At 47.0% G+C, this 13,901-nt stretch overlaps 4 protein-coding genes across 4 annotated transcripts; 3 read left to right on the forward strand and 1 right to left on the reverse strand.

Annotated features, from left to right (window-relative positions):
- Positions 1–463: 463 nt before the first annotated feature.
- On the reverse strand, positions 464–823 carry LY79DRAFT_229011 (uncharacterized protein). Its single transcript, XM_060551661.1, has one exon. It carries the CDS (start codon positions 790–792, stop codon positions 556–558), a length of 237 nt encoding a protein of 78 aa, XP_060413589.1. The 5' UTR covers positions 793–823; the 3' UTR covers positions 464–555.
- Positions 824–4,789: 3,966 nt separating this feature from the next.
- LY79DRAFT_555815 (uncharacterized protein) lies at positions 4,790–6,155 on the forward strand. The gene is made up of 3 exons (XM_060557957.1): positions 4,790–5,207; positions 5,269–5,668; positions 5,727–6,155. Exons 1-3 carry the CDS (start codon positions 4,880–4,882, stop codon positions 6,064–6,066), a joined length of 1,068 nt encoding a protein of 355 aa, XP_060413590.1. The 5' UTR covers positions 4,790–4,879; the 3' UTR covers positions 6,067–6,155.
- A 495-nt stretch (positions 6,156–6,650) lies between these two features.
- On the forward strand, positions 6,651–8,642 carry LY79DRAFT_688255 (heterokaryon incompatibility protein-domain-containing protein; the record flags this gene model as incomplete). Its single annotated transcript, XM_060564692.1, has 3 exons — positions 6,651–6,708; positions 6,773–7,991; positions 8,042–8,642. The coding sequence occupies 3 exons, from the start codon at positions 6,651–6,653 to the stop codon at positions 8,640–8,642; spliced, it is 1,878 nt and encodes a 625-aa protein (XP_060413591.1).
- Positions 8,643–11,772: 3,130 nt separating this feature from the next.
- Positions 11,773–13,857, forward strand: LY79DRAFT_516662 (heterokaryon incompatibility protein; the record flags this gene model as incomplete). The annotated part of the gene is made up of 2 exons (XM_060554843.1): positions 11,773–12,161; positions 12,228–13,857. 2 exons carry the CDS (start codon positions 11,773–11,775, stop codon positions 13,855–13,857), a joined length of 2,019 nt encoding a protein of 672 aa, XP_060413592.1.
- Between the last annotated feature and the right edge of the window lie 44 nt (positions 13,858–13,901).

Consider the following 13,901-nt stretch of genomic DNA (forward strand, 5'->3'; position numbering starts at 1 on the left):
TGCATGTACGCACTGACGTCGGCTCTTGCGGTGACAGGTACTCCTGCGGCGGCGAGCATGGGGGATCCTCCGCCCAGGATGCCGCCTTGTTCAGAGGCCTACACGTCCTCCTACTAAAACGAGATGGGAGGCGGTTGGTGGGGAAGCCGAGCCTGCGCAGGTTAGGGATGAAATGGCCTAGGTTACGGCAGCCTACAGGGCTTACTCTGTTAAAACAAAAACTTAGTTATAGAAACGGCAGGTGTACCTAGAGCTATAAGAAAATCCTTATTGCCCTACCTATCTCTCTATTATACTAGATTAATTAGCTATAGCTTTATGCTTTTAGACTATTAACAAGTTAGTGAGGTATTAAGACCTACAAAAAGTTAACCCTAGATCCTTGCGCTAGTAACAGTGGGTAGGCGCTGGCAACAGTAGGCAGGCGCTAGTAACAGTGGGTAGGCGCTGGCAATAGTGGGCAGGTAGGTAGGCGCTAGCAACAGTGGGCAGGCGCTGGCAACAGTGGGCAGGCGCTGGCAGTAGTGGGCAGGCGCTGGCAGTAGTGGGCAGGCGCTAGCAACAGTAGGCAGGTGGGCAGGCGCTGGTAACAGTGGGTAGGCGCTGGCAATAGTGGGCAGGTGGGCAGGCGCTAGCAACAGTGGGTAGGCGCTGGCAATAGTGGGTAGGCGCTGGTAACAGTAGGCAGGTGCTAGTAATAATAGACAGGCGTCTACAGTGGGTAGCGGTTAACAGGCAGACACATTGCAGGTCTGCCCACGGGCCCCCGAAGTACCGCACTGCAACCAACATTAATTATATTAAAATAATAGATATATTCAGATATTCTGATTAGTTAATCCAGTTAATGTGGGTCCACCACATCCTCCGCGTTTTTTCAGGGTCAACCAGACCACCTACCTACGCGTAACAACAGCAAGTCAATAACCTATTGCTACTAACCTATTGCCACTAACCTATTGCCGCTAACCTATTATTAACTACGTTATTTATTACTAATTAACCCTTTACCCTATTATTATTGTTTTCTTTATATTACTATAGTATTAGATATCCCTCTATTAACTACTAGCAAGGCTAATATAATTAACGCATTAGATAATAAAATTATAACCCTTTAAGTGCCCTTACTACCTAACTATAAGGACAATATAGTTAACTTTAACCTAGAGAACTTTTAGAAGAAGCTTAATAGTAAAAATATTCCTTTTACTAGCTTACCTACCTATTTAACTATTTACTCTATTAAGACTTACCTTATGTGTCCCTAAGACCTAGGCTAGCCCTATTATTATACCTAATAACCTTGCTACCTACTATAAGTAATACTTTTACCTTACTAAGCCTATAAAGGTAGACACTACTAAATTTAAATAAATATAGGCTTTTATTAGTAATTTCTTTAATTTAACTAAAGCTTAAGGCTATACCTTTAGTAGTACTACTACTACTTACTATTACTGCCTACTTTAGTTAACTAAAGCTAATAAGCCTTAAGGCAGTAAGGCTATAATAACCTATAACTACACTATATAAGTAAACACTAGTTGCCTTATATATACTAAAGTTATTAAGTAATAGATAAGTAACTTTACTATAATAGTAGTTATTTTATAAGTTAGCCTAGGCCTTTATAACTACCTACTTAAACGCCTTAATTAAATTTGCTTACTATAGGGTATTAAAGACCTTACTACTAAGCAAGTTACCCTTAGTTATTTACCTACTAAAGTCTACTATATACTCTAAGGCTACTTTAGCTACTACAAGGCTATTAAGTAGGCGCTAGTAACTATAGGCAGCTATTAGCTTTCTTACTAGGCTATATATAATATAGGCTACTACTAGCTAGCTGCCTACTTTAACCTTTACCTTATTAACTATAACTATTTATAGCACCTATAAGTTACTAAAGCTAAGGCTTATTACTATACCTATAACCTCTAATTTTAGTATTATATAGTCTAATGTACTAATAAGGTAAACAAAAGGCTTATATAGGCCTCTAAGGCTAGCCTTACGTTATTATAGTAATATAGCCTTTTTACTATAATAGATACTACTTACTAGACTAATTAGCTTAGCTAGCTACTTTATATAGTTATAGTTAAAAATACTATAGGTAGCTAAATACTAGTTAGCTACTTTCTTACTAAAAAAGGTAATACTAATATTATTACTGCTTACTTATATATATTAAAAGGCTAAGCTAACTAGTAGTTATATTACTTTTTTACTAATAATTTAGCTATTAAATAACACACTATATATAATGCTTTTTATAGCCTTATAGATAGTAAGATAAAAGTATTATACTTCTTCTACTATATCTACTATAAAAGAACCCTTTGCTATTATCTTATAAAACACCTAACTAGCCTACGCTATATAATCTCTATATTAAAATATTACTATATAAGGCTAAGTTATTATAAATCTATTACTACTATAATAAAAAGTTTAATACACAAAGAAGCTACTTATATTAAAAATAACTAGCTACTAACACTTAACCTCTAGGCTAACTATACCTATAACTATTTACTACTACTACTCTAGGCTAAAATAACTAACCTACTTAAAGGCCTTTACAGCGTTATTAAGCGTAGCTACTATTATATACTCTAGTAATTTAGCCTCTAAGGGGCTATTAAGTACATTAACTATATTAATAGTAGATACTTTACTACTACTAAGCTATACCTTATAAACTTTTATAGTAAAGTCCTCTATAAATAATAGGTCTTACTTTATCTTTTTTGCCTACTTATACTTATATAAAAGTTAATTACTAGTAAACTTTATAAGGTAAAGGTAGCTACTACTAATAGTTTAGATTTATATTATAATATATAGGTAAATAATAATAGGCTAGTATATAACTATAGCTTTTATAAGTAGTAGGTTTTACTTTACTAATATATCCTCTAATAGGCTATAACTAAGGATAATATTATAGGCGCCTACTAGTAGTAATAGATATAGGGCTAAGGTAAGGCTAAGTATAAGATATATAAGGCTTATAAGGTATACTATGTACTATATATAGCTGACTGTAAGGGTATTCTTATCCCCTCTAGGCTTACTGTTTAGAGCTATGTAGAGGTTTTATTAAATTAATACTATTAACAAGAGGAGGCCTATTGTAATAAGTAACCTAATTACCTTGCTTAGTATATAACATAAGTAGAGGAGGCTATTGCTTAGCTAGTAGGTCTTACACTTAATAATTAGCAGCAGGGCACTTTAGTTAGCTATAATAGTTAATTTATACTTTTTAATATTACAGTAGGTAACCTAGTAAAAAATAGAAACGTAAACCTTACTGTTAATAAAGGGATAAATAGTAGTAATATAAAGGAGGGAAAAAACAACAGTTAACGCAGTAGGTAGGCAAAGTGTTTATGTATAGGTACAGATGTGGGCACATCTGTGCTAGCCCCCCTAGTATACCCCCTATACTGCCTTATTAGGTTTAATGCTGACTTTAGGAGAAATAGGTGGCCGCCAGGGCGAAAGTCCCTGAGGTACGCATGCGCACAGATGCCAGCCCCGCAATGTGTCTGCCTGTTAACCGCTACCCTACAGTGCCTACTGTATTAGCTATATTATTTAGCTAATTATATTACACTATTGCTTACAATAAAGCAGAAGGACCAATTAAAAAAGGGGGTAGCTGTATAAGCAAAAAGTGGCTTTTTTAATATCCACTCGGGTTTTGACGGAATAAGCCCTGCAGGCTGCCGTACTAGGTCCAACGGGCCGGTCTTGGCCGTGCCAATCGCTTCCGGATTTAGTGGCGGGTAGTCGGCTTAGGAGAGCTTAAACTTAACCTTATCCATAGTGAAGCCGATGGCAAAAGAGATAAAAAGTAGCTGAGGGTTTTAGAAGGTAGGAAATAGGTAAAGGAGACTTTATTTCGGAGGACAGATGACGGTTCCGCAATTGTACTCGTAAAGTAAGGCCTCCGGCTGGCCAGAGAGACAGGCATAGCCTCCTCCTCGTTGGGTGAGGGACGCGAGAAGTACATGCGATCACCTGCAGCGAACCAATCGATGGCGTCGGTTCGCAGCTGTATACGTATGTATGCTTGCCAGATCAGCAGCCGAATAGCACACCGTTCTTCATTTTCGTAACCATCGCCGGTTTGACCTTTCGGGCTGGCTGGCGCAAGAGCAGCTCATAAAAGATTGGCAAAACAGCAGGGCAACCGGCGCCCCGCCGCTAATAACTGGAAACAAAAACGCTCATCGATGAGTCGCGATCGGCTATACCGCGTTGTTCAGTGCCGTTCGTTTCTAGGAGCGGTGGTGCCCACCATTGTAGGTTGTCGAAGCTATTAATATGAAGAAAGAAAAAAGAAAAAGGCTGCATTTTATTGTTACCTGTATCCACATACGCGGACCTACCGACGTGTTATATCCTAGGTACACCACACTTAGGTTCACAGGGGGCACTCACTGTTAGCTTATGCGTAGACTCGTGCATCTTTATCCCCTATTCTGTATTACTAGTATATGTTACGCCTGGCAGCAACCAATGAGGTCGTAACACAAAAAGTTAAAAACTACTTTACCCCCACTACGCTTTGTGTAGTATAAAATGAGCCCCTTATTAAGGGCAAGGTCTTGAGGGCTCGTTATAATTACTAAATTTATTAATTTCAAGTTGCATAGAATAATATATATCCCGAGATTTCAATGACTTACAAGTGGTAGGATCATTGATTTATAAACACATTACCACTTAGTCTTCCTTAAGAGTACTATTTGAATCGAATATATCTTCGCTCATGATTACCCGGCTTCTTCCCTACAGTGACCAAGATTGATGCGACCTAGATTTTTCTACTCTGTTGTACTCTTACACTGATTACAAGATGCATCGTCTCAAGTTATTGTTAATTTTCTGTCTACCGAATCTCGTCTCCGCCGGATGGAAGCTGAAGAGCCCATTTCGCCAAAAGAATTACGGATGCCGCTCAGCAACTGGCAGCTCATCACACTCTACCATCATAGCAGGAGCAAATAATATCGGAATTGTCGCTGGGGACATGGGCAATGGCAATGCCTTGAAATGCTCAACAGCCCAAGCCCACAGAATTAACAATACTATTAAGAACATGCACGAGTATGCTGGAGCTGCATACTCTTTTCTTAGTCAACCCGGAGCCGAGAGATCTGCTGCATTCGTTGCGTGGTTCGGAGGTAAGTTTCGCTCCGACGTAAGGCACTTGAAAACGGAAATAGCTAATTTGATCTTTACTAGCGGGGAACGCGGACGTTCACGGCCTGACAAAAATACGCAGTATATTCAGGAATATCTACGGCTTAGGGTCAACAAGCAATCACTATATTCGAGATATGGAAAACTTAGGCCAGACTGTTGGTATTGCCTGTCAGACTCTACACCATCCCGGCCCTTGCCACAAGCAAGGTATTCTAGCTTATGCTACGCCCACAACGGGACAGGTATTCGTATGCCCAGTCTCCTTTATTCGAGACCAATATTATCTGTCAGATGAATCGGATCGGGCTACACGCTCGCTGTGGGCACGATCTCGAGCCTTTCTACCAACCGGCGCGCTTACCTTGCTTCACGAAATGACGCATTTACAAGTAATGTCTGGACCGTGTAACATTATAGACCATGCTTATTTAGTACAACAGTAAGTGAAATTGACAGTTTCACCTAATATAAAAGTAAAAGACTAACGGCCAGAACAGATGTATTACCTTGGATGACGAGAAAACTGTTAGTAACGCTCAGAACTATATGTTCTTTGCACTAGAAGTAATCAGTAATCCTGCAAATGCACGCAAACAAGTCGACTGGAATGCGGGTAATAGATGGCAAGATGCTGTAGGAAAGCTACGTGCAGATGTTCGTGGCCAGCCTGAGACAGAGGGCAAGCTTCTGGTTGCCGTAGGTGGGAGTAATGGCCCGCATCAGAGTCATGACCCGTATCAGAGTCATGACCAGTATGGAAGTATCAACCCGTATCCGTATGGGAGTAATAGCCCGTCTGGGGCTCATGATTTCATAGAGTGGTTATTTGGGGCGTAATATAGAAAAACGGCTTAACTATCCATGTGTAAGATAGACTAGTTACACAGATAGGAATATGTATGTATAGGTAGTTCAAACGAAAGGCTCTCGATTACGCCGCCTCACCTCGCCGCCCAATTCAAGCCTCAGGTGACTATCACTGAACTCCTTAAACGCCTTCGAGATATCAAACACCCAAGAGGGATGCATTTACTCCAGGATACCTATCTATCTTGGCTAATCTATTGCTTTGGGGTACCTCGTCAGCACAATAAAACAGCCCCCAGAAGAGCCAGTTAGCCTGCCCACACTACTTCTGATTCTTGAGCCTCATCAGGTCTAGCCAGATGACGACCAGATTGCTGTTCAGACTCGAAAGGCTCCTAACTATAAGAAGTTATTCCGTCTTCTTTGACATCCTTGCTCTTGATGGCAACAGGGTCTTCGGGATACAAACTACCTACAGGGAGTTACCTTTACGCGTCAAGACGTCAGTGCCTCAAAATGCCTTGTCTGACGTTGCGGTGACACCGCATAAGGCGCACCAAGACTATGAGGTCGGGTGACCTCAAAATCTGCCTTGCCACCATCTCGCAGATAATATGAACCTGAAAGCCTCTGGGGCTGCCCCAATCTGTCTACAACATACACTCTATAAAGGTTAGCTCAGTCAACAGTCAGACGTTTTCAGATGCAGAGATAACTGGCTAATATGACTCATTAGGTAATGAGGCCGAAAGGTTCCTCGCGCAGACGGCGGAATTGGATATAAGAGGCTGGGCTTCCAAGATTCACACTGCTGTGTCAAGATGTCGTGAAGCCGGCCAATCGTGTGCTCCTCGACCCCATGCTTTACCGAAACGTCTCATCCAAGTACAGAACGAAGATCTGGGTGAAGAGACTGTGAGGATGTACCAAACAAAGATAGGCGAGCTGGGCAACTACGTGGCTCTGAGCCATGTTTGGGGAGGCCCTCAGAAAGTCACCACAACACACAGCAATATTGCACAACATCTGGCCTCCATCTCCGTCAAGTCTCTAGGGAAATCCATTCGCGACGCTATAACCTTCGTCCGGGTGTTGGGTATCAGATATCTTTGGGTTGATGCGCTGTGCATCGTCCAAGAGAGTGACAAAATCGACGAGATCAACAACATAGGCAAGATCTATCGTGACGCTTGGGTTGTCATCGCAGCGGAGGCTAGTCACGAGGTCGAGCAGGGATTCCTCCAGGAATGGCCTGTCAGGCGGTCGCCTACCTTGGACATAAGTCTTCCAAACGGACGCAGTGGGACGGTGATGATCGGGGCGGGCGGCTTGGATTCTCTGGAGACGCAAGCACGACCTAAACCGCTACGATCCCGGGGTTGGGGTTTTCAAGAATCAATGCTGAGCCGCCGTCTTCTTACCCTCCACTCCGAGAGCATAAGTTATAACTGCACAACAAGCTCACATGGAGTTATGATTGCATTCGACAAAACCAGAAGCTGTGAAGGTGGGACCAGCAACATCGACGGCTCCTATATCAACTGGTGGTTAACAGGGGCGGTCATAAGCAGTCCCCATCGTCTGACCCTGACAATCATCCGGGCACATCCTCTGATAGATAAAGGTCTGGGAGCTGCCGCGCAATCACAAAGCGCGACCGATGTTGGTGGTCGCCAGTCCCTGCTTCTCATTTGGCGCGATATCACCTGGGAATATGCCGAACGGCAGCTTGCAGTCTGGTCAGACCGTCTCCCGGCCATTGCGGGTAAAGCCACACAATTCGAAGCGTCGATCGGTTCCGAGAATTACTTGGCCGGGTTGTGGAAACCATGGATCATCTCCCAGTTAGCATGGTTGCCCTACCCTTTGCTGATGGCTGTTCCAGAAAGACTACCCATCGACAAGGATGTCCGTTTCCTAAAAGCGATGATTCTCGAAGGGTTCGCAAAGGGAAGGTACCTGCCGTCCGCCAAGGATCGTGATGGAAGCACCACTTTGAATCCAGTGACCCAGTCAAAGCTGACGGTTTCGTCACCGGCACGTACCTGCCCTCTTCGCCCTCCGCAACACTGGCAAGATATAGGAAAGTCGGTCGTTCAGCAATCTTGCAATCGCCGACATGGTCTTGGTATACCCATCAGCATTCTGGCCGCTGGTTGAACGGTCTCAGAGAGGACGCCGTCATGATCAGCAGCACTCAAACCCTTGTCTCTGACAAGGTACCTTTCGGCGCCGTCCTGAACGCAACCATCACAATCCAGGCCCAATTCGTTTTCCTCTCCGCCATGGAAGAAAGGTTAAACTGGTCGAGTTCCTACCTCTATATGGAATACAGTGGAGACGTTATGGCCGAGTGCGGCATCGAGCCTTCGCTCTACATGTTGCTTGGTGCCATGATACCTGATAGTAAGGATCAGCTGGAAGAACCACTAGATACGATCGGACTCGTCTTGAGAGCATGCAAAGAAGATAGCCAACGGTGCTTGTTTGGGAAATCCCTACGAATTCCGCACTACCAGCGAATCGGCATCATAAAGGTAGCAAGCCGGGACTCTCATATTTGGTATGGTCTCAAAGCTCAAGGTGCTGTTGTTACCCTTATTTGAGACTATTTGTTCTTGTTGACAATGAATTGCTACAATACTCCCTTTCGGATGCATACCTTTGTACCTATGGTGACATGTGTGCCTTCACAACACAAGCCCTGTTACGAGGACATCAAAAGTACAACGCCATTTTCCGAGCAGCTTCAGCAAGCAGTCTCCCACTTTGTATTATATGGAGTGTTGGGGGTCCTCTCCTTGTGTATAACACCCACCTCCAAAATCATTGAATTCATAAGCTCGCGCATGGGAGCTCCGTGGAGCCAGTAAGACGGCCCGGCCCTGTATTCGGGGCATGGCTGGTTACACCATCGACGGCAACTTCCTCCCTCCAACATCCGTCACGCAACGCCTCATGACAACGGCCTAATCAAAGATTTCATGACGCCCACGCGAGAGACGAGAAGATGAGTGAAAACGGCGACCAGAGATCGAGGTGAAGCTGGTTTGGTTGAGAAACACCTCCTGGTACCTCAAAGCAGGATCCGTCGCCGACGTGAAGTTCGATCATACCATCACCTGAAAACTGAATTCGAGGAGCAAATCACCAAAACATGATCTCGGTCTCCGAAGACATCTTCGATTACAACGAGGGCCGAGTTAGTGGTTGAGTCGGTGACGATCAGCGAATGCCTGATGTTGTATGTGTTTTGCTCTCAGCTCTTCTCGCTGAGAGGCATTATATGTGCTACAGCTCCCAAGTATCACCACATACGACCACACCCACTGGAAAACTCGGGATCCCGTCCGCTCTCCCATAGATAAGCCAGTGAGGGCCGGATTAGTAGTTGGGTCGGTGACGACCAGCGAATACCTGGTGTTGTATGTCTTTTTGTGTCATTTTGTTGGGGGAACAGAGCTGATGAAATGTCGAGAGGAGAAACATGATGCTGTCACCCTGATTGCTAGAATGATTATTGCCCCCCTTGGCAGCAGCGTACGGTGTCATTCTCTTATCCGCTACCAGAACCGTCGAGGAGTCGAGACGGCCTAAGGAACGTTATGCCTTTACTGCGTCTCGGTGTCTCCTCCCTACCACTGGTGCCACCAAATCATACCTAACTAACTACCCTCTCCCTAGGCCTTTCCTCCTCTGAGACATTGCCTGACAAATCTTCCTGCGGCATCGGTATTGCAATTTTATGGCTGTGAATGCCAGCCAGTTTGGGCGTCTTTGCTAGGGACATGAGCAATATGGGATACGTCGGGGGAAGGGGGGGGGGGGGGCTCGCGCCTGAAGGACTTACCGTCGGTTGCTTGCCTACTTCGCTCCTACACCATTACGAATGGGCAGGTCCTTGATGATTTGCGAGCCGGCCCACTGATAACTTCTCCTTCCGTTGTCCACATTGCCGTCATGGAGCTGATGATGCGCACCACTCTTGCTTCGCCTTGCCTTTGGTCCTGCCACTGTCTCGCGCCTCCCTAACAGGACGTCAGTGCTGCCTCGTGTAGTTCGTTGTGAAATACCACTCTCTTCTTCTTACCTTTGCCCCGTTCTCTATGTTCTGGCTGACCGCGAATACGAATAGGAACATACTTAACCACCTTCTTTAAGCTGGCCCACTCATCACTGCTCCTTCTTCCGTTACCCTTCCTGCCGTCAGGGAACACTGACGCTGCACGCCGTTCTTGCTCCGCCATGCCTTTGGCCCTGCTACCTTCTCCCGAAGTTGGGTGCGTCTTCCTAGCAGGACGTCATTGCCGCCTTGTTCGATTCGCCGGAAAAGATCACCCCTTCTGTTTCTTACCCCCCGTTCTCCATGTACTGGCTGATTGAGGGCCACCCAGGAAGGGTATAAATGTCTGCCCATCCCCTAGACATCTCCTCCTCCTCCTCCTCCTCCTCCTCCTCCTCCTCCTCCTCCTCCTCCTCTTCTTCTTCTTCTTCTTCTTCTTCTTCTTCTCTTCATGGACATGCGGCGAGTAACCTTAGAGGGTTATCGCCGAGGCCGTGTGCCGCGAGCTGATCAAGAGAGCTTGGGCACGACGAACCTGGCGGTCCCCCTTCACTAACCCCGTCAGGCTTCGAAGGCGGCATGATTTTAGTGTCTGCTTGACCTGGTATTACACTGCCTCCGGGTCGGACCTCTACTCTTTTCATTGTCTTTGCTGGCTGGTCTAGTGGGATGAAGAAGAGATCTCTTGTGACAATGGCTTCTGGAGGAGTAGCTGCGGCGGCGATGGGTCCTGGTGCTGTTGGGTTGTTATCCTGTATCCATCTTCTTCACCTACGTACTCAAGTATCAGGCCATGTGCCGCACATTGGAATTGGGTCGCAATGCGATGGGGAATGGTCAGAAGGAAAATGAAAGTGGTGGGAGGGCTCCCGTAGGTGATGCAGCTTCTCTTAGGAATAGACATGGTGTTGGTGCATTGGTGCAAAACTCGTCTTTTAACAAGTATGAAGCGACCAGACGCGCAGCGAGGCGTGGCTACAGGTACAGGATATTCGCAAAAGTTAATTGCAAAAAGCCCAGGCCGTGACGTTGACTTGACTCCAGTCGTGTAGCCAGTATCGCTTCTACCCATTGCGATAGACCCGGATGTTGTACGTCAGTAGAAACTCTGATCCAGCCGCTGGGAGCATGTGAGCGGTGGAATTTGCTAGCACAGCGTAAAAGAGAACCTTGCGTGGTCCGACGGAAGATGATTTGCGAACAATGAGGTCGACGAATTACGACCCACCAGCCGGCTTCATTGGCTGGTAGTCACAACAAGTACGGTGGGCGATCTGGCTACAACCTCGGGTTTTGCATTAGTCTATATATATTAGGTAGATGACCAGTTCCTCCATGAACAAAGATCCATCACTTTTGGGGCCTCAAAATTACATAGTGGCCATCGCAGTCAGCACTCCTAGACTACCAGCTTCCTTTTGCAATTCCGCCGTCAGCACTTGGCGTATCACCTGCATATTCTAGCCTAGTCTAGATCATCCTGATGTTCAAGGACCAATAGAATTGTTTGAATACGTCGCCAGTCCCGCTGTCCGATGTGGTGTCGCCCGTTCGTGGCTGCCCAGAAATGCACATCGTCGTCTCGCAATGCCATCTTCGCTGGTGCTGTCCTCGCGGCATTTCACCGCCAGCGGCGTGTCGGCTAAGATATTTGACCAACGCATGCTGTAACCATGTCGCTTTGCCAAGTCTGCTCAAAGCTCGATATCGAGCAACTAGACGGGACTGACGTTCGCTTTCACTCCAATCTCAAGGCTCTTCAGCAAAGCGCTGCAGCGAGATGCCCCTTCTGCAGCCTTTGCTATACCCGCGTCATGGAAGATACCAGCCGCAGCATCACCGACGCTCTTCTCAATGATGAGGTACCGGAGGGCTACGAAAGGGAAACCTTCTTCCCGAGCGTCTGGCTTCACGGCGAAGTGAGGCAGGCCAGCCGCGGTGTCGGTAAACAAATTCCAGGAAGTGCTGTATGGATCTCATGTGGAAGGCTGCATCCGGACGGTGGCCAAGGAGAAACAAACCACCCTGGCATGCCGTTTGCCTCGCGTCTGTCTGTGTTCGCGTAAGTCTTCTTCCCATGATGAGTCTCTCTATGTCGGTACTTTGTACAGAAGTTGACTATTCGCAGAAGCGCCTCAACGCCGGCGGCGTTAAAGTATATCGAACGGTTCTCGACTGCAGACCACGATCCTGATCTCTACATCCACTTGGCTGGTTGGCGCATGAGAAGATGCAAGGCTTCTCACAGGCTCTGCAAGCCGAGGTCGTCCGAGATGCCAACTCGTGTCATTGCGGTAGGTCAAGCTAGCCAAAAGCCACGACTCATAGTCACGAATGGCCTCCGAGAGCCTTACTTGGCCCTGTCCTACTGCTGGGGCCCCGGGAGAGATACCTTCAACTTGACCCATGAGACTAAAGATGAGCTGTTTGGCGGCGTCACGGAAGGAAAGCTGACAAAAACTCACCAAGAGTCCATCCACTTTGCGCGCTCTTTGGGCATCAAGTACGTCTGGATCGACGCACTCTGCATCATACAACGCGATGCCGATGACTGGACTTTCGAATCGCAACGCATGGCCCAAGTTTATGGCAACGCAGCTTTGACCATAATCGCCGGCCGTTCGAACGATGCCCGCGACGGCTTTCTCACGAACAGGCTTGATCAAAAGGTCCCACCGTGTGCCCTGCCACTCGCTCCAAACACAACGGACACAGTCAATGTCTGCGTTCCAAGGTCTCACGCTTATGGTCCGGTGTCTACGCGGGGATGGTGTTTCCAGGAAGAAAAGCTCTCGACGCGGGCCATCATACTAGGACAGGAGCAAATCATCTATCAATGCCGCAGCGAAACATGCTGGGAGGACGGCCAAATCAATTTCGCGGATCTCAAACCCACCTTTCTTATCCCCGGCTTCTCTACCGGCGCGACGCATTCGGCGGCCGATAAAGAGACCACCCTGACAATGTGGTACGAGTTCGTCGACTCGTACATGATGCGGGATCTATCGAACCCTCACGACATCTTCGCGGCCATCGCCTCCATCGCGGGGCTTGCTCAAGACGTGCTGGGATCCCGCTACCTCGCCGGGTTATGGGAGGACGACTTGGTCAGAGGCCTCTCGTGGAAACCACGTCACCAGGTGAACGCGTTCTTCAAAGGGCCGTTGACACGCCCGAAGCCGACCCCCTTCGCGCCGGCGCCAGTGGTCCGCGCGCCGTCGTGGTCTTGGGCGTCCGTCCAAGGGCCCGTCCGTCGCTTCTATAAATTGAAAGAATCAAAGATGTTCCAGGACAGCGACTACGTCAAGATCAGACCCAGGCTGGGGAAGAAGAGGTGGGCGGTGACGGACGACTGCGGCGTCGCGGCGCTCCATATGCCGCATTGCGAGCTCCAGATCCTGGGGCGCACGGCAAAGGCTGCCCTGGTCAAGGCGGGCGTTGCGGAGTGGTTCGCAGCCGACAGGTCGAGGAAGCGATGGCTCCCTTACAGCAAGATGCTGAACTACGCTGTCTTGCTTACCTCCACTGAGAGGAATCCGGATGCGGCCAGCTCGGATGACGGTTTAGTTGCGGTCGGGGCATTTGACGTGGCCGAGGAAGCAGAGCAGTTCGAAGAGGTCTGGTGCCTTCCGCTGATTGAGAAAGAGGGGTTAATGGTTGTCCAGAGTGAGACGAAATGGAAGCGTGTCGGGTGGTTCGTTCTGAGAGATGAGTCCTGGTTCGAGGGCAGACCGGAGGTTGAAGTGGATCTCATCTGATGTGACATCAACTTGGACGATTCATCCTCTTCGTGTTGATTATA

Source organism: Colletotrichum navitas (assembly GCF_030913465.1).
Source record: "Colletotrichum navitas strain CBS 125086 chromosome Unknown LY79scaffold_34, whole genome shotgun sequence".
Lineage (NCBI taxonomy): Eukaryota > Fungi > Ascomycota > Sordariomycetes > Glomerellales > Glomerellaceae > Colletotrichum > Colletotrichum navitas.